Source organism: Haemaphysalis longicornis, unplaced genomic scaffold (genome assembly GCF_048455015.1).
Source record: "Haemaphysalis longicornis isolate Haplotype H1 unplaced genomic scaffold, Haemaphysalis longicornis Haplotype H1 scaffold_1, whole genome shotgun sequence".
NCBI lineage: Eukaryota > Metazoa > Arthropoda > Arachnida > Ixodida > Ixodidae > Haemaphysalis > Haemaphysalis longicornis.
The window spans coordinates 351,510,125-351,535,782 of NW_027526203.1; the positions used below are offsets into that span (position 1 = coordinate 351,510,125).

A 25,658-nucleotide genomic window follows, 5' to 3' on the forward strand; every position below is an offset into this window, starting at 1 on the left:
TGCCGCCTGGGGGTAAGTGTTGAAAAGTATGCGTGCAAAAATTGGATTTTGCGGGTGGCATGTCCCAGTAGCCAGCTGATCGCGCTAATTATCTTCTCCTTTTGCCGCTGGCAGTTGTAAATAATAACTAGGCACAGTAGGCTCTTGCATTCACCCGCATGCGCCTTTTGATTGTTCTTGAAGCGCAAGGCAAAACCTCTCAATGAAACCGAAACTGAAACAAAGCCTACCGCCTTGTGCTGATGCATCCTATTTCACTATGTTTGCTACCAGAGGTTTGTCTACTTTTAAAAACACCTGCTCCGCACAAATTTTAGCATACATTTATTTGGCATTTAAATGTCTCGGCCTCAGCGTTCTCTTTTTTTTTTCTCGGCCTCAGCGTTCTCTCTTTTTTTTTTTCTTCAAAAGAACGTTTCAACAAGCTCCACCAATCTTGTTTCACCATACATTCGCGATGTTTCAAACTGCAGTGCGGGAAAGTTTATCGGGCGTTGTTACCTGTTTCCCCATTATTAGCATTTTCTGCGTTACTAAGCAACTGCTGCTGCTACAAGCAATATATTTGTACTCGCGAAACTTTAATCTACCAATATAGGCTAACTCGCTTTTCCACCCTTGTGTCCCTTGAGTGTCTTGCCCCATTCACCTGATTCACTGAACAAGATAATGTTGAACATCCCAGACTGGTCCCATTCGCGCTTCCTGAATGCCCCCTCCAGACAACTACTGGACCATCAGGGTAACCGAGCAGCTACCGAGACAGGACTAATATTACTGGGAGAGAGAGAGAATATTAGAGGGAGGGGAGAAATCACAGAACTCGGACACAAATGTCGACTAAGATGCAGCAATACAAGAATGGCTGGAGGTACACAGGAGAGGCCTTCATCCTGCAGTGGACAAGAACAGGCTGATAATGATGATTATGCCAAATACAATATGCCACTCACTGCAAATTACTTTGTCTACGCAAGCCGTATATTTCAACGAGTCGCTTATGAGATAACTGGTGGTAGCTTTCTTAACTTAAGCTGTTCTGCATTATACGTTAAAAGCAGTCTTGGGCGGTAACTAGTTATTAGTAATGCATTACCGCTAACTAGTTACTTTTTTGGTAACTTGTAACTAGTTACTTTTAGGTTAAAGGAACTTATAACTGTAACAGTTACTTTTTACACAGTAACTGTAACTGAAAATAGTTAGTTACTTTCGTTTTTGTTATATAAAGATATCCAACAACAACTCTCGTTAAAAACCAACGCACAGTTTGTGCTTTGCACTTTTTCGGGCTTTTCTCTTTCCCCAATCCTCTCCGCCTTTCCCCTTTCAACAACACGGCTGTCCTTGCCGTTTAGAAAAGGAACCCATCGAAAGTTGGGACTATCTTCCTTGTAGAAAACCACAGTCACAGGTCCGTCTTAGGGTCTCTGCTTTGAACTTTCGCTTCATCTCGAATCGAGCAGAACAAGCAAAAAAGAAACTGGCAATTACACCGAGGGAAGCTCTCACGTGCCAACTTTGAGAAACAACTCATCCCAAGTTGCAATTATTTTTGCAAATAAATTCCACAAAACTAAGAGTGCATTAACAAGAAAATAAAATGGCCGTGTATCTGCTTGCTCACTTCGCTAAATGTGAAATAACCTTTTCTTCTGCCGTACCTGCCACGTAAATGACACCCTCCTCTTTCCCGTCCACCTCTCGCGCTCTTCCTCTCCTGCGATGAACACGCTGGGGGTTTGCTCAAGTCAATTCAATTCTCCCATGTTCCACTGCTCACGCACAGTCTGATGGTACGTTTCGCTACTGTTGGACTTCTTGGCGGGGGGGACTGTGAGCACTTTTTGTGTGATGGGTCAAACCATTTTTTCATTTATTTCCTATGCCAAGAATCAAGCAGCCATGTATTTTTAATTAAAATGACACGGCAAACATTGCTGTGTGTTGATGACGTGCCTCAAACATGCCTGCCATTTGCCCAACAATGGTGGCAGATATGAACATTGCCTCCAGATTTAGTAGTTTGGAAATGTTTTAACCATTGAGGCCTCTCGTTCAAGAATTCTTTTCATTTTTGGCCGGGCGGCTGAGTCGAGGGAAAGACAGGCCAATATTCTCACGTTTAAGTAGCCCAAGATAGACTAGCTAAAACGGAAGATTGGGCGAATCGGTACATCATTAAAGGGAAAACCAAAACAAAATTATGACACACAAGAACAAGGTAACAAACAGTATCAGCGCTGTGTTTGTTTGTACTTTCTTCTGGCATGTCGTCGTTTTGCACTGGTTTTAGCTTTATTCAAGAAAAACTATCATGTTTAAAACGTGATACAACAAAATGAGGTGTACACGATTGTGGGTGTGGCCATGGGCATGAGTGCACCACCTTCTAGGTTCTTTTCATCTAGGATTTTACGACGTGCAATTCTGACTACCCGCATGCCTTCGTACATTTTAAATAAACTATCATTTGGTTTGTGATACATTACTTGGGTTTATACAGTAACGGAAAAGTAACATCGTTACTTTTTCACAGGAACTGCAACTGTAACAAGTTACTTTTGGAGATTCTGTAACTGTAACAGAGTTACTTTTTACTGGTAACGTGCCCATGACTGGTTAAAAGCATATGCCAAAATTAGATATATGCATCCTGCAGGTGCACAAGATTTTAGACAATTTGTGGTACTAGTACAAAAAACAAACATCCAAGACGATACATAAATTCAACTTTAGTAGTGGACACCGTAGTGTAAAGGGGCATCATGTCAAGTAACAGTGTCTCCTTTTCCACACTGCTAACTGCAGTTGTAAAGTGTTGTGGTGCCCAATACGCATCTGTGAAAAGGTAAGAGCAGCCCAAGATCAGCACAACAAGCCTATTATTCTATCTGACGAGGAGGAAACAATCTTCAACTTCTCAGTGGTGACCCTTGGAAGCATGGTCTTGGTAGAACCGGAGACCACAGTAACCACAGGTGTGATTGCCAGGTGCATCCTGCAGAAGCCAAATGTCAGAGTCTGTAGCAGAACTGCCAACAAACTAACTGCTGCATGAAAAATGCAATCATGAAAATATTCACTTAAGGGGGGACACTGGTCTAGAGTAGCGAAAATTTGTCAAAAAATCTATTTTCTGTATTAATTTTATTTGCAGTCTACAGCCTTCAAAGAATCCACCTGCAAAACATCATAGCTGTATCATAAGCATCTACAAAGCTGTCTACAAAGCACAAAGGAATAAAAAGTATTCGAGTATTTCATAGGCAGATAATGAAAAAAGATTGCCCGAAACGGAATGGCATAACATGTTGCACAACTCTGAACTTATGCCACATAGACTAAAACTGACTGCATATTTGTGCTCAAGATGTTAAAATACACTTAATTTGTGAATCTCAGGCACATAAGTTAAAAAATAACAAAAATGTCCTTAAGACAAGTGTACCCCCTTAAAAAGTCTTTTTCACCTGTACACTAATGAATTGAGTGACGAAAAGCTCAAACATATTAAACAATAATCGCCACAAGGGAGCCAGTGCAACACAAGAAGGGGTTCAAGGAGCCAAATCTACAGCTTGGTGATAGGCGCACCATTGCGAAGGGCTGCACATTAGTTTAGAAAAAGTGTGTCAAAATCTTGCACAGTTTTGTGCTCGGCAGTGCAACACCTTTGCCCCTTGAGTCACCACAGCATTTACTTCACCTGCAGGTTCTTCAACATATACTCACATACTGTTTTCGTCATTTCCTTTTGGGACGGCTTCAATATAGCTTGACCTTTTGATTGATGAAGTGGTCTCATAGACCTGTGCAACCCTCCGAGTGTCTTTGTTTGCTACTGTTAGGTGTGTCCGTGCAACACACCTTCACGGCAGAGGGAACTTTTCTTTATAAGTTGTTATGCTACAGTTCACCTAGTTGACTTTCGCCAAGGTCCCCAAGTTTACCAACAGTTCGTATAGATTCATACGACTTGAAGGTGGAGATTCTCCCTCTTGCCTTTTTCCATTTATCTGCAATGATCCAGAAGGCAGCCAAAATGACACAGTTGCCTGTCGAGCACAGCGTCTGTGTAGTGTGGGGCACATTGAGATCCTTGGTAGGATTTCGGACCTTTTTACTGCACTGCCATGTTTAGGCTTGTCTTTTGCTTTCATAATGTAGGGTGTACCTACGCAGCATTAGCAAACCACCACATTTTCTCATCCTGGTATAGCAAGGAGGATCCTCAGAAAGCTTGCAGTGCTCAGGCCCAAATATTTGACAATGACTCATTCGGGATGGATGTGATTCAATTGGGTGACTTCTGCCTCGCCCTCAGATAAATTAATCCTGCAGTACCATTGAGGGTCATTGGTCTTGGCTACTTTTGGGAGGCCTTTGACCACTTTGCACTGATGTTTCTCAAACTTGTCACATATGGCTTTGTTAAGATTTGGCCTTGCTCAGCAAACCAAACTGGATAAGTGTAGCACAATGACGAAAGCGCTGAAGGTGCAGCGATTTAGCATGTTTCACTACAGCGTGAACCACTACCACATCATGGCGCAGGAATGCAAGCTTTCAGAAAAGCTTGGACAGCCAACATACTAGCTAGCTTTACTTCTTGTCTTGTCAGAATACTGTCTTGTCCTGTCTTGTTTTTTGGCAATTGTGCCACACACGTCTGTTTTCGGGTGGTTTTAATCGTCCGGTTATCTAACCTGCTGAAACGGCACCTATGAGCTGCACTGCAGTGACATGTTTTGTATTAACATAAACTGCATGATGCTATTTAACACGTGTTATATGCTGTGTACATGGATGTTTTCGTCCTTTGCTTACAGTAAAAATTTGGTCGCGCTGGCTCCTGATGATTGATTGTGGGGGTTTAACGCGCCGACGCAACGCAGGCGATGAGGCGCGCCGTAGTGGAGGGCTCCGGATTAATTTTGACCACCTGGGGATCTTTATCGTGCGCCGAAATCTCGTACACACGGGCGTTTTTGCTTTTCGCCTCCATCAGAAAAGCGGCCGCCGCGGCCGGGAATCGAACCCGCGACCTCGTGCTCAGCAGCGCAACGCCTTAGCCACTGGCGCTGGCTCCTGGTATGACGCAAAGTATGCCGGGCTCAGCACAGCGTCCCAGCAACTTAGCAGTGCAGGTTGGCTTCTAAATGTGTCACTTCCCCATATGCAAGGCATTCGGAACAGCAGACGGGGGACTTACCAAATTAATATAGACCCTAGGGTGACCAAGGGCCCCGTCCCCACCGTCGCACCATGTGGTACGAGCCTGGACTGCCTTGGGAGGTACCTCTGCGATCAACTTCACAGCAAAATTTGGGTTTATCTGGAAAGGTACATGGCCAGGGAATGTAGGCTCGATCGCTGTGTCCAAACATAAATTGCAGCATGTCAGCAGAACTTCGGTTTTCGCACGCCTACAGTAAACTTGAGAGGTCATGCTTCCTTCTGTCCTAGCATACAATAACTGTGCACGTCAAGGGGAGAACAATTCAAACTTGTTTACTTCATTCTAGGAAAGGAGATGAAACATGCTGAAAGTGTGTACACACACATGCATACAGACCACCATGTCTGCATTTTCGCTATCAATGACGAACATACAGTTGCAGAGAAATTTTGGGGGCTGCCTGACAATTTAGTCTTGTTTTCGTTTTTATAGAATTGTATAGTAAAAATGGCTTTTTCATGATAATTTATTATTCAAATAGCTTGATGTTTTGGATCTTAATGTGTCCCTTTTAGATGTGTACAGATCGTCTTTTTCAGACATTTTACCACCTTGGCAAGTTCGCTCTGCGTCTTGTGATCTATCCAAATCCATCATCTATACAGATTCATTAGGTGTTGTTCATGCACTGTCATCTTACAAGCCCAGCAAAAACTATGCAGTTCATCTAGTTTTTAACACCATCATGTCTGTGTATACAGAAAAAACATGAAATGGTCCTATGCTGGGTCCCGGGACATGCTGGGATTGCTGGCAACAAGTTGGCCAATGAGAGGGCTGCTGCTGCTACACTCAGAAACACAGCAGACATAACCACGGTACCCTACACTGACTTCAAGCCACACATCAGACAACACCTGTGTAAAACATGGCAAACACCCTGGAGTGAACAAACAGACAATAAATTACAAGTAATAAAACCACACTTGGGACCATACACCACTGACACATGCAACAGATACACCGAAATGCACCTTGGCTAGGCTACGGACAGGGCACACACATGCAACGTGCTCATATCTGCTCACAAGATCTTCAAGACCCCTGTGTAGCAGGTGCGGAGAGACCCTATCTGTAGTTCACATCTTAATTACATGCAAGGCACTCAACACCACATGACAAACATTTTCCTGAGCTAGACAGACAACATATTCCCCCGACACACAGCATACTTTTTAGGAGACGAGCCCATGTTTTCCATCAAACGCGTTTTTAAATTTCTCATTGATGTCAAATTTTTACATCTCATTTCTTATCATGCATCTTGACAACCTGGCCCTGTTACAGCAGTCACCTTCATTGCTTTTATTTTATTTTACGTTTATTTGTACTGAAATGTTTGGAGTATAATCATACAATAACTTTCATAAAATAACTATCCTTTGGTGCTCTTTGCCCTCAATCAGCCTTGCACAATAAAAATCCAAATATCATTATCAGGGTTCATCAGAGCCAGTATGCTTCAACAGCAACACTAATGACATAGTGTCTACGAATCCGTCTGCTTCGGTGCAATACACCGCCCATGTTGGTTTCAGTAGGGACAAGTTTAAAGCTTAGGCAAAGAATTCCTCAAATAGTGACCGCAGGGAAGTACATGCTCTAGCAATATTGCAGTTCTCATCGGATCCAACAGCTGTGCCCTGTTTGGTGGCTTGTTTCCTCACGCAGCCAGGACATGTCGATACTACTGCTACACGAACATACAACAGTGAAAGGGCATTCATCTTTGACTGTTACATAAATTCAACTAACGCACTGGCTGATTCCGTTCCACGTAAAAACTCACCATTCTGCATTATCTTTATAAATGGCTCTGGTGGTTGACTAATTATATAGCTCAGCTGCTTTTATGTTGCTTCAACAAAAAGTCCACCGGTCACATGGTTTCTAATTTGGTTTTGTGAAAAATACCTGCATACAAACCACGTAAAAACTCACCATTCTGCATTATCTTTGTAAATGATTGATTGATTGTGGGGTTTAACGCGCCGACGCAACGCAGGCGATGAGGTGCGCCGTAGTGGAGGGCTCCGGATTAATTTTGACCACCTGGGGATCTTTATCGTGCGCCGAAATCTCGTACACACGGGCGTTTTTGCTTTTCGCCTCCATCAGAAAAGCGGCCGCCGCGGCCGGGAATCGAACCTGCGACCTCGTGCTCAGCAGCGCAACGGCTTAGCCACTGAGCCACCGCGGCGGGTTATCTTTGTAAATGGCTCTGGTGGTTGACTAATTACCGTACTTACCCGATTCTAACGCGCACCTTTTTTCCGCAAAAATAGGCCGAAAAATCACATGCGCGTTAGAATCGGATACGAAACCGAAACTGCCGAAACAGCTGAAATTTCGTTCCACCCATCGCCATCGCCATCTCAAGATGGCGCCAAAGCTTTTAGCAACGATTTTTCGGATCTAGGCGCCTAGGCTTTTCTTTCGGCGTTCACACAAATCGTCAAATTATTCCAGTTGCGTGTTTGATAACAGCAATGGAAGCAGCGGCAACGAAGGTGCGCCGCTTCCGCGGCTTACGAGCGGCTCCCACGCGTTCACAGCAAGCGGTTGGCTGAAGCGCATGCCTCTGGAGAAGCTCGCGGGATGGGCATGCGAGGCGTGGGCCACGATCCCATCGAACATGGTTGAACGTTTGTTCAGAAGTGTGGCATCGCGAACGCGCTTAACGGCACGAATGACGAGATGTTGCGGTCAGCGGAAGGCGACAAGGAGCTTTCGGAGAGCGACGAGGAGTGAGATTACTTCGGGGAATAAATCGCCCGTTACTCTCGCATTCGTTTTTCTTTCACAAAGTTCCTTGCGCGTTACAAATGGAGGTGCAAGTTTTTTCGGTTTTTTGTTTGAAAAATCGGGTGCGCGTTAGAATCGGGGGCGCGTTAGAATCGGGTAATTACGGTATATAGCTCAGCTGCTTTTATGTTGCTTTTGAGCAACAAAAAGTCCACCGGTCACATAGTTTCTAAATTGTTTTTGTGAAAAATACCTGCATAGGTGATTGCGTTTCTTTACGATGCTTAATAGTTCTCAGAACATCCACAGCTTGTGGGCTTTCTTTGGGCAAGCAACTGTTTTTTTTCAGGAAAAGATGTGCAATATATACATGGAATAACTTTTCCATAAATTTGTTACATGCTTCACTGTGGTTATGTTGACTTATTACAAAGTCCCTATTAGTGTTAGACAGGCATTCTTCTCTAAACCAAAGCAACGTCATGGAATGTGCGTACATTCTTGGTCTTGTTTGCGGTATTGACGACTGGGGTGATAGAAAAACAAACTGACAGCCGGTTTGGCTGCGACAACCAACAACCATAGTGAGAAAGCAGCATACATTCCTGCTTCTAAAGTGTTGCTCAATACCCCACAGCAGGTACAGTAAAACCTCATTACAAGAGACACTTAAGGGACTTGGGAAACATGTCTCTTGTAACCAAAAATTCTAAAAACAGTGCGGAGTCGAGCATGACCCCTTTGTTATAAATCAGTATCAAAGTGTATTCAGACAGGTCGACAAGAAAATTCCCTCTATGGCTTAAGAAAGCCATTCATGGTAGTTTTAGGGGCTGCAGATTGTATCAGCTTCCTTCCCAACTTTGGTTTAGCCTCTAGGGCAACATTTACTTGCACGGGGATTACATGATCTGTAGGCTCCTCAAACACACGAGGTCCACATTTGCAGACACAAACTCCTCAAAAGTTTCTGGAACCTCTGCGGTCTCTTGGATGCTGGCACAAGCTTCATCTTCAGGGCAGTTTTCCACAAGGTCCTTCATATGTCCCCCTTTTACTGTGTCTCTTCTAAATAGTGAAGAATTTACTCTAGGGACCAAAAAAAGTTGTCCTTAGTAACAGAGTATCTCTTGTAATCATGTCTCTTGTATGCAATGTTGCTAACATAGTGAACATGGAAAACCAACCAAATCATTTTCAAATGTATCTTATAACCGAGTGTGTCTTGTAACAGTGTCTCTTGTAATGAGGTTCTACTGTATGTAGGCTTCAGAATACCGGCACGGATTTCTAGTGGTCAACCCTCGTAGTGCTTGTGCTCAAATGAACCGATTAACTTCTGGACTGCTTGGCCAAAGCCCCAGCATGCACACTAGCAGCAGCAACTGTTGGGTATGCGCAGACTGTTGGGGTGATGTTTCACTTTGAGGTTGTGCGTAACATTGAGTAACCTTGCAGTTGCAACTCACAACATTCCAAGCAGCATTATGCTCAACGTACATTGAGCAACGGGTTGATGATGTTTCATCTCACAGTGTGGCATTATTAGGCTTAACACCAGGCTGTCACATGCCCATTCACCTCGCACTGTCATGGTAATGATGACAATGTGTCACGACGCACGAACACACGGAAAAATATAATGCTTGGAGGCCATTACTTATGATGCTGTCAGAAAGCACAATAACCACCATGTTTATGCCTTTGGCCAGACGCATATAAGCATGGTGGCCATCATGCCCATCAACGTGCACGCACGCACGCACACACACACACACAAAAAAAAGCTGAAGGGCCAATTTGTGAGAAATTTGACATTTCTGTATGATTTGTGAACTCTCAAATTGTTGAATATTGTTCCGCTCCAAAGGCAAGATAACACACAAAGTGTTTTATGCTAGGGAGAGAGCATCAGCGCTCCCTCAATCCGGCTGTCGGCGCGTAAAATAAGCTTCATGCATTTTGAGCAGATGCCCCGTTACGTCTCCTGATTACCAATAAGTTTTCTTCTGTGTGTTTTTTATGGTTAATATTATATATAACCCTTCCTTTCCCCGCAACAAATAGTTGATAGCGCTTCCCCGTGTCTTTTCTGATTATTCCCGTCCGTTGTACGCCTGAGTAACACGGCGCACCTACACACTTCAAGATGTTCAAAAACCAACTAGCCCACTGCCAAGCTTTGCTGATTCTATGCTTGCCTTGCAGCATGTGCACCCCAGAATGACAATATAGAGTCATCAACATATCAACAAACAATATCATGTTGACAGATACACAAGCAAGGATGCAAACAGGAAATGCAAACAGCCACAGCTAGTCTGGAAGACCGCACTGTGGCAGTTTACAGCAGTGGTGCTCTTGCAGTTCACAGTTGAGACTCCCCCCACTAGTGCGCAGCCATAAAAGGGTGAAAATCAGCACAGTACACACACGGGGCCGCCTGAAGCGGCACACTAACGAGACAACCTCCCAAGCTACATAAAGCATTAAAACAGGCCGACAAAGCTCCATTTACACGAGAGAGTTGTATGAAGGAAGAGGTGCTGTCAGAAGTAATTGGAACTCGGGAACTGCGGCCAGACCACATAGGAGCGCCATGTAGCTGCACCGGTGGAAACGAATGGAGAAGAACACGCACGCTCACCTGCCGACGGTGATAACCCACGTATCACTCAACCCACTTTTTTTAATATGGCCAAGAGCCTCATTTGCAATCTCGGCAATGGCGCTGATAGCAGAGACGCCTAAAACGATTACAAAAGAAAAATGTCATTTATGATCCCTGTTATTGCGCCGCTTCTCCAGCAGCTCACGTGCGCTGGAAGTGTGCGACAAATGCTGCCAGGTGCGTCTCTCCCATCAGCGCCATCCCCGAGACGAGTACGCTGCGAAGAATGCTCTTGGCCACGTTAAAGGAAGGGGGTTGGGACATATAGGTGGATACCATCGTAGTCACACACGCATGCGTGTCAAGGTCCTTTCGTTTACTGCCGGTGCAGCTACACGGCGCTCCTATGCGGTACGGCCGCAGCTCCAGGGTTCCAATTACTTCTGAGAGCAACATACATGTCGGTTAAAACAACTTAGTGAAGCCTTATCATCTCATTGGACTGAACACCCCTTAAACATCCCCCACCAGCGTGACTGAACTCCATGTTAATGGGCTTGAGTTGAATGAACGCTAGGAGAACCACAGCTTCTGTCCTGTTTAAACAAGGCCTTGTGCAACATACTTGTAAGTTGGCCGATGGTCACCCATTATAGGTCCAACATTTCCCTCATTCTTGTCCTGTATTCATATTATGTAGTGCAATATCTGTGTGTCCTGTAAAGCGTATTTTGGTCCACGGCTACCCGAGATGGTTGGCTGGGACTTCTATGCCATGCTGTCCTCCGAATGATCAAAAGAAAATAACTACGAATAACTATGCAGCTTCCCACTACACCACACAAAGTTTGCAACATATAACCAGGTGTTACTCGCTTCATATTACCAAACAGAGAATACTTTTTTTTTCGAGTACCTTCAACGCACACTGGAAGTCGTGCGCCCCTCATACCTGCTTAGGTGTTTCCAGAAAGCGAACCAGTCGATAGTCGTCTTTGCTCCAATGCTGAAAAAAACAAACAAAAGCAAAGGTTATTAGGTTCACAACAGAACAAGTCACAAGGTCAATACTAGCGCCTGCCCAAGCAGAACGGGTGTGCATTAGTCTACTTATAAATCATTGTACGGGGTCACATTACTGTTAAATCCCTACGCATTTACAGTCGTTGACCAGTAGGGCAGAACTGAGGCCGCGGCGCCGCCGAATTGTAGCCGAAACGTGAAAGTAAAGACTCGGTTACCTGCCCAGTGTGCGTCACAGGATCCTTAGGAGGCTCCACATCCTTAACTACGCTTGAACACAAACGTTGCTGAAGAGCCAGACGCTGTGTGATTTGAACAAATTTTGACGGAGCTCGCATGCACGAATACATTTCGACCTTTGTAAATAGCAGCAATACTACTTTATCGACTTCTGAAGTTCGTCGGTTTAGGACAGGACCATGTCCCAGAAAGCACTGGTGTTTGGTCAAATGTTTGTTTCTGCCAAGTAGGTGACGCGGTAAGCTAGTCAAAAACTCTATGGGTGATGCTACAAAATAAAAGAACTGACACCAATTTAAAAACAAATTGTGCTAGGAAGTAAAAAATTTGTTTATTTATGGCAAATAAATTAGTTTGAGGTTTTAAAAGGCAAGTTTAAAAAACGTAATTTTTAAAATATTTTTTTAGTTTAAAGACACAGCCACAGCCGTAGACCGGCGCCCGGCCATAACCAACTCTCAGCTCTCACGCGGTGGCTTGCAGTAGATACCTGACTTCAACCACGCGTATGTACTTTTCCTTCAGCATTTTAATAATTTGACATCTATAACGTCTTGTGGGCGAGGCGTCGGTACCACGAATAGTTTTTGTTTCGTAATGGAACCATGCAAGTTGTAGGCTGTTCTATAAGCGATGAGTTTCGACATCTACTAACGCCCTGTGCACGAAGGTCGGTACCGAAGTGCGTAGTTTTTCATGGAGAGCTTTGACATCCACAAATGTTTTGTGGGCAAAGGGTCAGTTATGTACCTAGCTTTTTATCTGGTAATGTTCTGCAAGCAACAAGTGTCCAGAGTTAGCGAAGAAGAGAACCTGTATTTGCAGTCCTAATTTCGCTTCGTTTGTTTCAGGCAACCACCAATTCCGTGCACGTTGCCTGCAGGTGTTGTGCAGGTATGGCGAGCTTGCTCCAGCGATCAGCGGCCGCGTGCCGTCTTGCCGATTTGCTTCAGTTGAAGTCCACTGCAATGGTACGAGCTTTCAGCGCACTCGCTGCAACTACGAGCCGCCATAACAACGTCGTCAGCCCTCCATCAATCAAGCATTCTGCGCTGCAAATTTCGGTCAGGACGTTTAAAGACATGGACGTTCTCACGAAACGATGCAAGGATTGCTACTTCAAGAAAGGAGACGATCGCTGGTATGTCCTCTGCAAAACTCACGGAAGGCACAAGCAGAGGCAGCGCCTGCCCGACGAGCGGCATTTCTGGATAATAACCCACAAGACCCATGGACCGAGGAAGAATTTTTAAGAGCACGGAGGACGCTGGTTGTATTCAAACTTTGTGTGCTGTATTCACAACACGAGGCTGTATAGGTATGACTTTAGCTCTAATAGTGGTAGTAATAAACGTTTTTTGATCTTAAAAGGGAAAAGAGTAATACTTTTTTTTTTTAGCATGATAGTGGACATTTTAGTACTCAGTCAGATAGCAAAACTGGTAGTAATTTTTTTGCATTTCTGTTGCAGGAGCCCATTACTGGGAGCTGTGTCCCATTCTCTGAAAGGATGGGGGGGAAGCTTCCGTATGGTCACGTTCAATCATGAATGCACACTCGGGTGCTGCACTAGCAATTGCATTTGGTCCATTAGCTGAAGGTCATGGTCCGTCCTTTACTTGGTACATGAATGTTGTCCCGGTTGGGGGTCCTTTCATTCAGAGGGGATCACAAGAGGTCAGCTGCCCACATCATGCACGTCTTGCTGTTACGATAAGTCATTGCCAGAGGAGGTTGTAGCTGTCCTGTACATGTGTTGGTGCAAGTGGTGATAGCATACTGGGAGGGGGTAACCCCTTGCTTGGTGTGTTGCCGGATTTTTTTCAGTGGGCTGGTCTTCACTGTATGCTGTCAATATTATGCCTTTTGGGGGCATTGGTCAGTCCTTAGAAGTTCGAAAAAAGTGGGGTTCAGTTTCCAGACGGAAGCACGTGGCACCAGGTAAACGGCCCCTCTTGCGAGGGCTGTTTCCCCACTTCTGTGTGGCATGGTCTCAGGTGTAGTAGACCATGGGTAGACCAGCTGTGACAGGTGACGAGTTCAGCTTCGAGAGTGAAGTCAAAGCTCATTTCCTTCCCATGAACAGAAAGAGAACAGAGTCAAAACATTGGTAGACGTGATGAGGGCCCTGCTCTCGTTGCAGTATGGCAGTTTGCACAAGCTCTGTCCCACTGAGGAGTAAAAATTCTGGTAGAGTCATAACAGAAGACGTGTGAACGTTACATATCAACAGCTTGCAATTTAAGTAATGAAACACCCAGAGCAAAACAGTCTCAAACATACGTATTTCCAAGGTCTAATTAATTTTGAAAATACGGTGCAGATCACAATTCAGTGAATATTTTTGATCCTCTTTAAATTTATGTGCAGGCTCACATAAATCATTGCATGCTATGTTCCATATTACACACTGTTGAGGAAGGTTGGTATTTAATACTTGTTGGTTTTCCATAGTTCATTCTACCTAGGAACCTATTCTTTATGTGTGTGAAATGAATGCTGAGATGCAATTGTATCAGAATTGGTTCCAAATTGACTGTGCTTGTTTTGGGCAAATCGAACTTGAAGTAATTAGCTTGCAAATATGCTTGATTGCTTGCGTAAACTTGGCCTCTTAATGTGCACAGACAACACGAGGGAAGTGAGCGTGGCCCATGAGTGCGAAATCAACTGCATGGATGGTAACCTGTATCCTTGTATCATTATCTGTGATGTCATTGAGAAAAAAAATGACGTGGTTCCTAAGGATGCTGGCCTGTGGGACACAAGCATTGGGGGTGGTGAGAGGTGGGTATACACTAAGCCATTCTCAATTCTTGATGCAGTCCAGCGATTTGCGTGCGATAACCTGATGCCACCTGTCTAATTTTGTCACACAGGTGTGTGATCAAGCTGGCCTAATGCCCTGACCAAACTGAGCTGAACTAGTGAATTAAAATGCGTTTTCTTGTGTACTGTTTTTCCAAGCTTTAACAAAAGCAAGTGAAATTCAGAAATTACTCCACCAGTAATGTCGAAATGCAGAGCTACTTCCATATACTTTACTCATTGCCTTGTTCAAATTGTCATCTGCCATGCTAAGTTTGAAGAAAAATGCATGTTAGCCATAGCGTATGAGCAGTGCATGCTTAGATCAAAGCTTGTTTTCAGATTTGCATGTTTGTCACTGCTGATCTATGCAACTCAGCAAACTGCAAGAGGGAAGCCCACATGCTCCACTGTCATTCATATTATCTTTTGATAGCTTGCAAAATTCTTGTGCCTTCACTCCCACCAACGGTAACGTAACATGAACGGTTTATTTCAAGGCAACTTTCACTATGGCCAACAGCTTGAAGCAAGCTTGGTATAAATGCATTGCAAGGTGCTATTGCACACTCACCTTTTCAATTGAGACAGCACCAACGCAGTTAGGCGTGTTGTGCTTCTTGGCGTTTAATGGGAAGTGAGGTTAAAAGAACAGGGGAGGGCTTTAGGGCGTTGAATAGTGGGCATACTTTGCGCCACCGAGGGCAAAAGAAAGGAAGGAGCACAGAGTAGGTTTTTATGATTCACAAAGAGACAGCAGGGAATGCGTAATAATTGTACAGCATTAGTTGTCATGTTCATTGTGATCAAGCTAAATAAGGTAGTGTGAGCCTGTGCACCAACATCTAGTCGCACAGAAATGAAATGGTTGACAGTTTCTACGAGGATGCCAAGCTGACAGCAAATAAGGTAAACACTTGGCATACAATCATGATGGGAGACTTGAACGCAAAAGTAGGAGGGAAGCAGATATGCGAGCATGCAGTGGGAAATTCGGAATAGGTACCAAGTTGGAACAGCCAAGGTGATGTACTTAGATTTGAGGAAAGAAATAATCATAGGATAATGAGTACACTATTTGGCAAATGAATGAACAGAAATCGGAAGTGGAAAAGCCGGAACAGTGAAAATAAAACTGAAATCGATTACATTCCAAGTGCCAATCCAAAAATTATGCAGGATTTTGAGGACCTAGGCAAAGGCGAGAGCAGTGATCACAGTATGGCAATGTTCAGAATTAGACTATATCCAAGAAAAGAAAGAAACTAGCCAAAAGAAGGATATCAAGCCTGCAATCAGTCAGCGACAGGGCACAGGAGCTTTGAATAAAGCTACATAAAAAATTTGGGGTCATAACCAAACAGGAAGAAAGTGCAGACATACTAAATGACAATTCAGATAGTCACAGGTTAAGCAATAGCTGTAGAAGGGCAAGAACTTGGGCAACAAAACTGGCAAATAGTCCAAGAAAATGAAGCAGCTGAATAATAAACCAAGGAAAACAAAATATTCAGGAATGAATTAACAAATTAAATTGGTGGATTTTTCAAAATTAACAAAAGCAAGTACAGTGACATCCCTGCCTACAGTGTGGCAAGCATTGAAAAACCATTGGCCAAGGGCGAGAGAGAGAGCTTACAGGAAACAGAGCGGCAGCTGGCTATTGGCACAGATAGAATGAATGTACTGAGGGACAAAACTGGACGGGTAACAAACGACATGGATGAAAGAATAGTAGTGAAAAGGGTCTATGGAGATTTACATTCTTGCAACACTCGATGGGGAAAGAGCAGTGCTAAACTGGTTAGCTATGCTCACGAGATTCCAACAGTAACAAAAGAGGTGCAAAAGGCACTCAAGGGAATGGATAGAGGGAAAGCCACAGGTGGCAACAGAATAACCCAGTATCTTTTAACGCTGAGAATGTTCTATAGGAAAGCCAGCAAAATTATATTCAGAATGCCTCCACGCAGTGGAAGTACCACTGGCCTGAAAAACGCCAACATACCTAATTCGAACAAAAGGGTGATGCCAAAGAGCTTAAGAATTATTGCCATATCAGCCTAGACAAGCTGCTTACGAAGATATTAGTTACCCGCATAAGCGACACTAGATTTCGAACAATCCAAGGAACAGGTTGGATTCAGGGATGGCTGCTCAACAATAGATCAGTCGTACCATCAACCAACTACGGGAAAAATCTACAGAGTACAGCAAGCCTCCATAGATGGCATTTATAGATTATGAAAAGCCCTTGATTAGTCAGTAGAATGCCCTGCAACAATGGAAGCTTTGAGAGAACAAACAGTAGAGGAAACGAACCAAGTTCCTGGAAGACGTAAACAAGGAATGTATGAGCACAGCACAGCATACAAAGAGTGGTAAGTTCTCTACAGGGCAGGACATCAGTCAGGGAAACACCACCTCATTGTAATTATTTACAGCGTGTGCAGACGGTTTTTTTTAGGAAGTTTGATTGGGAGAAGTTAGGGATAAAGAATATTTGAGCCACTCGAGACTTTCACGTGACATCGTCTTGTCCAGTGGTTCAGGAAAAAACGTGCAAAAAACGCCTCACAAACTGTACTCGGAAAGCAATATTAGACGCGCAGAAAGAGTCCCTTTCAGTTTAAGTAATGAAATACTAGAATAGGTTGATGACTATGACCACCTTTGGCAATTGGCGAGTGCCCATCCAGACCACAATAAGGAAACCAAAATGAGGATTAGTGCTGCAAGTTGGAGAGCGCTAGACAAACACTGACCATGTTATGAACAGCAGGCTGCCTCTATCACTAAAAGGGTGTACAAAGCGTAATCCCAGTGATGACTTATCACTCAAATTGGGGACTTTAAGCAACTTGAACAAAAACTTGCGTTGGCCAAAGCAGCCATAGATAGAAGAATGGTAGGAGTAACGCTTAGAGATAAGAAAAAAGCATTTTGAATAAGGGTGCAAGCTTGGGTTGAAGATATCTAAACTTAAATTAAGAGAAAAAAATGGAGCTGTGCTGGGTTATGCAGAGAGCTGACAACCGGCGGACCACCAGGGTAACAGGGTGGCTACTGAGACAAGGGAAGACGGATAACTTGCAGGAATGAGATACAAAGATTTGGCAGCAAAAAATAGAGGCCTTCATCCTCCAGTGGGCATAAATAGTCTTGTGATGTACGTGATGATGTTCCTGGCTGTACGTGTTGTAATTTTTTCATGCATGAATACAATGTACGTGTATAGCAGTCTTAGGCACACTGCCACTTGCTTTGTTTCAAACCACTCTCTCAGTAGTTACTTGACTGTGGTTCTTTCCCCTCCCCTTATTGATTGGAAATATAAAGATCATTTACAAAATAGATAACAAAATGTGTTGGCTTGCTCAGTTTCACTTCTTGCACCACACGAGTGAATCCAAGGCTGGACACACGTGGCAACAAAAATGAAAACAAGGCACAGTGAAAAATCAACCTGTTCAGTTTAATACATTTGGACACAGGTTGCAATCAGTCAAACTCGCATACTGTAACTTGCACACATACACACTGAACAAATGCACTACAACCTTTCACCAACTTCTATAACATGGAAGACGACCTAGTGGCCCACAGCATGTTGGTAAACATGTAGTGAGCTGCAAAAAGCAGTCCTTTGAAAATGAAATCTAATGTACACATATTTACAGATTTGTAAGACTAGACCTATAAGCTCGGTCACAGAAGGTTCTCGGGGGTTACACCAGTAATGAACCTCTTGCTTTCAGCCTAGAAATTGCATAACAATATTGCAAGGTAGAGAGTCATGGCATGACAGAGATGCCTTGTTGCAGCTGACATTTATTTTTTACACAGTGCGAGATCTATTCAGCTTGCAGAAGCATGGGATCGATTCCCACAGCCGCTGCTCGTTGTCTTCTCGTGGAAACAAATGCAATGTCACGAAGCTGTTCGTGGCTACTTCCAGCCTTGCAGGAGACAGTTCCTGTGGTCTTGAAGTACTGGAAGCCCATCCCAACTGCCTCATTACCACAACATGCTGAGAAAAACTAATGGCCACTTTCAAATTTCCCAGTGAACAGCCATCAAGATTCTACAAACATGGAAATCCAAACTACCAAGGTGGTCATTGGAGTTACTTTGCCATGCTGCATGGGACTTAAAGCTATTGTCTTTCTTTCAGTCTAAGCGTCCTTGATTCTAACGTGCACCTGATTTTTGTGGCCAGCATAAAGGAAGTGCAGAAGTTATCTTCACGGGTCAACGGGCTTACAAGTCAAGAACTTCATTTGCTATCGGGCTAGGTGGCTCTGGTCACCCTCCAGTTGCAGCACACTTTACGGCAAACTACTCGTGGGGGCCGCGCTCCCAACAAGTTACGAAACCAAACAATATTTTAAAATTTTCAGCAAGAGGCTGTCACGGAGCAGCACTCTGTAGAAGGGGGGGCACACTGCACGATACTACGTATGTTTGCTGCTCTGTCTCCTTCGTCATGGCAATGGGCTTGCAAGCTTTTGGGCCTGCCATCCAAAAAAAAAAAAAGGGGGGGGGGGGGGGGAGGCGGCTTGCTATCTGCTGGTGTTTCTCTCTCTCTCCTTTTGTGCATGGGTGCATACGGCGCTGCAGCGGTGTAATATCTTGCATGCAGTAGGTGTCCTCGTTCAGTGCTAAGGGATAAACCTCTGTTGAAAATTTTTTAATACTTTGGCGTTCTGGCAGTCGGTACAGTCTTAAAGGGGCCCTGCAGCACTTACCATCGACTACTGGGAATGTATTTTGGGTTAAAGTCTATTGTCCCAGCAATCTCCTCCCGCAAGAATTATGAAAATCCGTTCACTATCACCGAAACTACGCGTGATGAGAAATCGCGCATAATCGTTCCCTCTCAACTCGACTGCGGACAACGCGACAAAAGCTGCGCGCTCTCTCCTGGAGAGGGGGGCGGCTCGCGGCGTTCTCTTCCTCGGCCTTTGATATATCACAGGATGGGGAGTTTTCTCCTCTTCTCCGCACGTGGAGGGGTCTATTTCCGGTGTGGTGCCACAAAAAAGCAAGCATGGGTGCCTGCTCGCAAGCGCGTGGTCGGGCTGGTAGGGCGTTTTTGAAGCAATAAACGTTTGTTGTCAAGTGGCCCCGTTGATAGGGAAGTATTAAGCTCATCACTCAAACTCTGTGCACACTCAAAACACAAAAGAAACGGCAAAACTGTGCCTACAGGTTCAGGCATAGAAGAAGGTCGCACATAGCGCCGACGACAGCGGAGTGTCACAGGAAATGCGAGGAATTAGCCGCGAAGTCGACCAGTGACAGCCGATCGGACAGCCATGGCCTCAATGACGTCGCTTAGGCCATGCCAAGGGTGCATAATGAGGAGAACTCAAGAGAGCACGGTTGCTTTTTCTCTATCTTTCACAGCTATTTGCACGCTCACCGCTTCACGTGCACGTGTAATATTTGGCTCAAGTATTCCTGACAGTGCAATCTAAACGTCGCGCAGGTTTACTTGCACTGCTCAAAGAGTGTTGCAGGGTCCCTTTAAACTCTTTGCTTGCACAAATGTGGATTAATGCGGCCCGTTATGTCGATAATGATATGCAGCCCCTAGTGCTGTTTTGGCTGGTACTCAATTCTGGCATGCTTGCGATTTTGGGACTGATTTTCCCGGGAAAAAGGTGCACACTAGAATCGAGTAAATAGGCAATTTTACCTAAGCTAGTTAGCCTAGCCTATTTAGGATACAGTATCCAGCTTTGCCTTGAAAGTTTTCTGGGCACAAACTGTAGTGGACAACTGGAAGAACACGCACGGGCGAATAAGTGACCAGCAATGCTGGATTTTCACATGTGTTTGCAACAGCCCAAAGAAACACACATTTATCATCACTCGCAAATAAAGGGAATCTCCACAATACATGTCACAAGCATCATTTGCTACCTGGGCTATCAAGGTTGTAGTTGCACGCAGTAGCACCACAGTACGTCATCCTGCACGCAGGTCGCAAATGAAGTGCCCCACAGCTTCAAAGAAAGCATTGAAGCTATGGGGCAGATGCAACTTAAGAGAGACTGCCAAGGCACATTGGGAGACTCCCCTCTCTCATGCTTGCCAAGAAACTAGACACTGTTGCTGCAATTCCAGAGCAGCTTTCATTGAACTAGAGAAGCAACATCTTTTGCCATGCAATGTTTTTATGTGTAAATACATACAAGAGAGGGGATAAAACGTCGAAGGGAGGCAATGCTGCTGTAACGTGCTGCACTACACGAACCTTTTTGAACTAACAGCTAGGATGAGATTAGAAGGACCATCAAAGCCATCAAACGCATCCAAACCCTCTTCTGGTGAAGTTAATGAGACTCACCTGTACACTTTCCCTTTCTAAACGGTAGAACTACATTTGAAATTACATTGGATGCATTCTAGGGATAATGGCTGAACAATATACAGAATAACTTTCAAAGGCTTCAGTTGAAACAGGCCTCCAGTTCCAACCGAAGTTAATAGCTGTGCACATGCTCAGGGTGATGCGATTTATACACATGTTCGTTGCGCTCACTGAGCACCGTCACAACCATGCGCGGGGCACATCACACGTAGCGGGTCTACGTCATTATTTCAGTACATCGCATTAAAAATTTCAGACTGCACACCTTGGCAGCTTAAAGGTGCCATGAAGGCAAAATAAAAGTTTGATTCATCCGAAAGAATGCTTTGCTAAAGTGACACTCGTACCACTTTTAACAGAAACTTCACTCAAATAAGCTATATGATGAAATAGAAATAAGCATGCACCTCAACAACTATTTTCCTGCTGCACAAGGGTTACGATGCATTTTGGCTCACTTGTACAATTGGCTCAGGCTGACAAAATCAAATGCAAATACACACGGATTCTAACTTCGCGGAATGAGCTATTTGTGCTTGAGATTTAGGGCACACTCTTTTCGTAGAAGTAAGAATTGTAGGGTAAGCAACATTAGTTCCAAATGAATGCGCAAACATGTACGCTGCTGCACCTATACTAAGATGCCACCAGCCAACACTGAAACCCTGCCATCCACTGTGCAGATGATTCCGACACCACACCATAGCATAAGTGACACTGCCCCTTACGTGACCCTATACATCGAGTGATGCCCAATTTTTCATTAAACAATCACTATAAACTGTAACAAAGTACGGCATGCACAGGCCTGATTGTAAGTAAACTGTGTGACCGCCAAGTCGCATTGCTGCACCATTTAAGAAGGCCAATGGTAACTAAACGCATCTTGGCATTGCACCGTTTGGATGCTACAAGAAGTCAACGTACTAGCTCTCCATTTTAGGTAACTTCTTCAAACACATCATTTCGGATGTCATGAACAAGTGATGCAGCGAGAGAACTGAAATGTGAACTTAAATTGTAACATTTTTCAGTTAATAAAGCAATGTCTGCTACTAAGTGTTCAGGGTATTATAAAATAAACTATTTTGAATCAGACAAAGCTGTATGCCTTCATAGCCCTTTAATAACACTCCCGTACATAGGACAAATTTGTATCTCGTCTTCATTGCCCCTTTTTATTAATGATCCCATGCAACTCCCAAAAACCACAAATTTCTCAACCTAGAAAGATGCCAAAGGCACACTATACGGTGTGCTACAATGACATACGAGTGCCTTTAAAAATTTTCCCAGAGCGAATTGCTTCTCCGTTCACACTCAAACTTTGCACGAAGGTCGCATTTTGTGGTCTGTTTTGTTGAACACCATGAATGGCGCCAGCACTTGCCTGCTTATTTAGAAAATAAATAAAAATGATTTTCACCAATGGGAAAGCTGGCGGCCTTCTTGGCAATCATGACCGTCTGTACAGAACACGCGATGTCCCACGAGCCGGCATCACATGTTCTGTACAAAGGCGGTCAACATCGCCAAGCTGCCCGCCAGCTTTCCCACAGGCGAAAAATATTTTGTATTTTCTAAATAAGCAGGTAAGTGCAGTCGCCGTTCTTGGTATTAAAATATACCACAAAATATAACCTTGGTGTAAAATTTGAGCACGAACGAGCACGAACGAAGAAGTGGTTCGTTATGGAAACATTTTAAAGACCTCATTTATCATTGTAACACTGTATATAGGTGATCAGGCTGGTTTCACCAAGGCGCCCTCATTACTAATAATGTGACACGATGCTTTGCGTTACATTGTCTAGCCCCTCTGGACTTATACTTATGCCAGCGTGAAGTTATACCCGAACCATTTGTGTAAGAGGCTGTTTAACAAGAAAGCCTAACCCACTGCCTGAAGATCTCTAGAATAGAAATGTCTACAAACATTAGGCAAGCCTAAAAGTTTTCACAGCACTCCAATCAGCTGCTTTTAGAGTTTTGAGCGACTGCTTTTCCCTCCTAACTTCGTTTAAGACCAGGGTTTTGAAAAAAGTAAAAGGATATGAGAGAAAGGGCCCCAAAAATTCAACTAAAGCTGGAATGCAAGGCATACTTAAATTTCACTTCATGACTACTACTTACTTCCTAGAAGTGATGACACCATAATGAGGTATCACAAGCAAATACGGATATCTGAACAAATCAAGCCTGACCCATTTTGGGGAGTTACTTTCAACATAGGGCACTGATGATCTTTTGGTGCCTGCACCGAAATAAAATAACTAGGGTTTTGATGCCAACTGAATGGCTCGTTAATAGCTTTATGGTATTACACTGAGAGCAGCTTCAGTTTACTCTTATGCGTGCAAGCAAAGGTGAAAGCGGCAAAACAAGCTTCGAAAATTGGTGCTTGCAGCTTAATTAGTCCATTGACAGTCGTAATAAATAATAAATTAGACAGAGGGAGGAGGTGACAAACTGAGCAATCAATGGTCTTCTGAATCTGACAGGTGCCGAGCTTTGGCCGCTGAGATTTGTGCTTGTGTATGCGCCACTTCATACAATGCACAGTGTTATACCACAGCGCTTTCCTTTTCCCACTCAGCAGGTTCTTGGTCGTCAGCTTGAAGGTAAAGCTCAACCAAGATATAAGGCACAAAACTGTTTGCATGGCAACTGAAAGCAAGGAGGTATGTTGCCGGCCAGTGTGCGTTTCACAGCCTGAAGCGGCAAGCATCGTGGTGTGAAATGCCTTTCAACAACCTCGCGTCCGGCTGTGGCTGCCTGATGTATGCAAATGGCCCCCGCCCCCAGTGAGCTCTGGGTGGCAACACTTGACGGGCACATGGCAGTGCGCACACGCCCTGCGGGCAAAGGTCTCTTGAGGTCACAGGGAAGGGGGATCAGCATTATCTGCTTTCCATGCTGACAGCGCTAATCTTGAGGCTGGCAGCATCGTCTTCTATATCAGCTCCCTGGGCGAAACCCTCGCCACTCAGGTAGGCCATACTTCCATCTTCCTGCTGTTGTACTGTCAGGTAAAACTGGTCCTGGTCTGAAGGTGTTGCCAGCAGTGACGAACTACTATCCTCTGCTCCTGCCCCCGATGAGGGAACCTGCAGACAGCAAAAGGAATGTGCTCCCAACTTTTTGACACACAGCGAGTCACAATGACAAACATATCCCAAGATATTGTGCGTGCACCATAAAGATGATTACGCACATTGTACTTTTTTCCCTATGAAACATACTGCTTCCGTTCATCGTGAAAGCGCTGGTTTTACATGCTGTTACTGATCACAAATGACACGGGCCATAGTTCACACAGAATTTTTCCATGCATACAACCAGCACCAATCCCCAAAAAATGTTACGCATAAACTTGGGATCTTGATGTAAGAAGTACTGTGTAAGGCAGAATATAAGTTGAGATTTTTTACCAAAAAGTTTGCCAAAAAGTCGCCCCTCCATTTATATAGCGGTTACAGCATAATGTTAGTTGTCATCTGGCAACTGGGCAGCCCATCGAGCCCATCAAAACTGCACAGGCACCATTGCCACCACCATCAACCGCCGCCACTTTGTTTTGTTGCTTCTCTCACTGCCAGTGAATGTGTGCGTGCGTGCTATTTTTTTCTTGCTCAAAATTAGCTTAGTTTAGACACTTGGTGCAGTTCACTGCAGCATTTAAAAGAAAAGTTAGGGCAAATGCCAAAGCCAACGGCAACATGTCCACCTTGCGCCAGTTCAGCGACAACAAAAAAGGTGTGCGCTACTGGCGTGAGCTGGAGGGGCAGCTCTTGGTATGCAACGCTCGGAAGACCTCGTTTCGTGAGCACTGCTCTGGCCACCTGTAACATGGTGAGACTTTTGTCCGTGAGCATCATGCAATGTCTCCACGAATGGATGCCCTAAGACACTTGCTGGCCGCCTGCACAAACTGGCTCTCCCTACAGTCTGCAAAGTGCAGTACAAGCAATTCCCTGGACTGCATTGAGGATGACTTGCTGTGTGGGCGACAGCCAGCCAGAAGCAGTCGTCCGAAAATATGTTAGACAGCCTTAACGAGTAATCTGAGATAAAACAAGTTATAGCAACTATAAAACAATGTGTACCTAATTTTTTTTTTTTACCCCATTTTTCGGCTACAAGGTAAGGGGGTCAACCCATATTCTGGTCTGACCTATATTCCGCATTATACGGTGCTTTGGTAATGACGCTGTGCTTTAAAATCCGCCCAAATAATGTCCCATGTGCCGAACAGCACACAATGTGAGGCTGGAACAGTTTACATGCTTGCCTCTGCACACTGCTGCAATATTTGTTTTGGTTTTGATGCTAAAAGCACTCGATGCATCACATCCTTAACGCTTGCTGAAAGCACATAAACGACGTCAGCTTTCCGTAACTGGGTCTTGTTGAAAATGCATGCCAACTTTCAGTGGCCAAATCAGTCTTTCTTCACTTGAGCATTTTGCAGTTGACAAACTAACTTCCCAACGAAACCACAACAGTGCATAACTAACACTCAGCAGTGTGCTCCACATGTGGTGTGGCTTTCTCGCACGAGAACCACAGATGAGTCAGAGCGAAAAAAATCATTTCTGGCAATGCTGTTG

At 44.3% G+C, this 25,658-nt stretch overlaps 2 protein-coding genes across 5 annotated transcripts in view; both read right to left on the reverse strand.

The window, feature by feature from the left end:
* Positions 1-2,715: 2,715 nt before the first annotated feature.
* Positions 2,716-12,068, reverse strand: Nd-13a (NADH dehydrogenase (ubiquinone) 13 kDa A subunit). Its single transcript, XM_077685927.1, has 4 exons — positions 11,840-12,068; positions 11,551-11,604; positions 5,216-5,338; positions 2,716-3,001 (listed from the first exon to the last, which is right to left on the reverse strand). The coding sequence occupies exons 1-4, from the start codon at positions 11,969-11,971 to the stop codon at positions 2,924-2,926; spliced, it is 387 nt and encodes a 128-aa protein (XP_077542053.1). The 5' UTR covers positions 11,972-12,068; the 3' UTR covers positions 2,716-2,923.
* Positions 12,069-18,123: 6,055 nt separating this feature from the next.
* The window catches only part of LOC144154775 (uncharacterized), a 73,073-nt gene continuing 65,538 nt past the window's right edge, over positions 18,124-25,658 (reverse strand). For all 4 annotated transcript variants that reach the window (XM_077685887.1, XM_077685881.1, XM_077685892.1 and 1 more), the window contains exon 16: positions 18,124-24,155. In XM_077685887.1, the coding sequence (XP_077542013.1) occupies positions 23,949-24,155 (207 nt within the window). In that variant the 3' untranslated portion in view covers positions 18,124-23,948. The remainder of the gene's footprint in view (positions 24,156-25,658) is intronic.

Bases quoted from the DNA above. Each gene is read 5' to 3' on its own strand.
- Nd-13a (XM_077685927.1), bottom strand. From the start codon at position 11,971: ATGTATTCGTGCATGCGAGCTCCGTCAAAATTTGTTCAAATCACACAG. The intron at 11,605-11,839 runs GTAACCGAGTCT...TGTTTTTTTCAG, and splicing joins CTGTGACGCACACTGGGCAG to CATTGGAGCAAAGACGACTA. The intron at 5,339-11,550 runs GTATGAGGGGCG...GTACCTTTCCAG, and splicing joins TTCTGGAAACACCTAAGCAG to ATAAACCCAAATTTTGCTGT.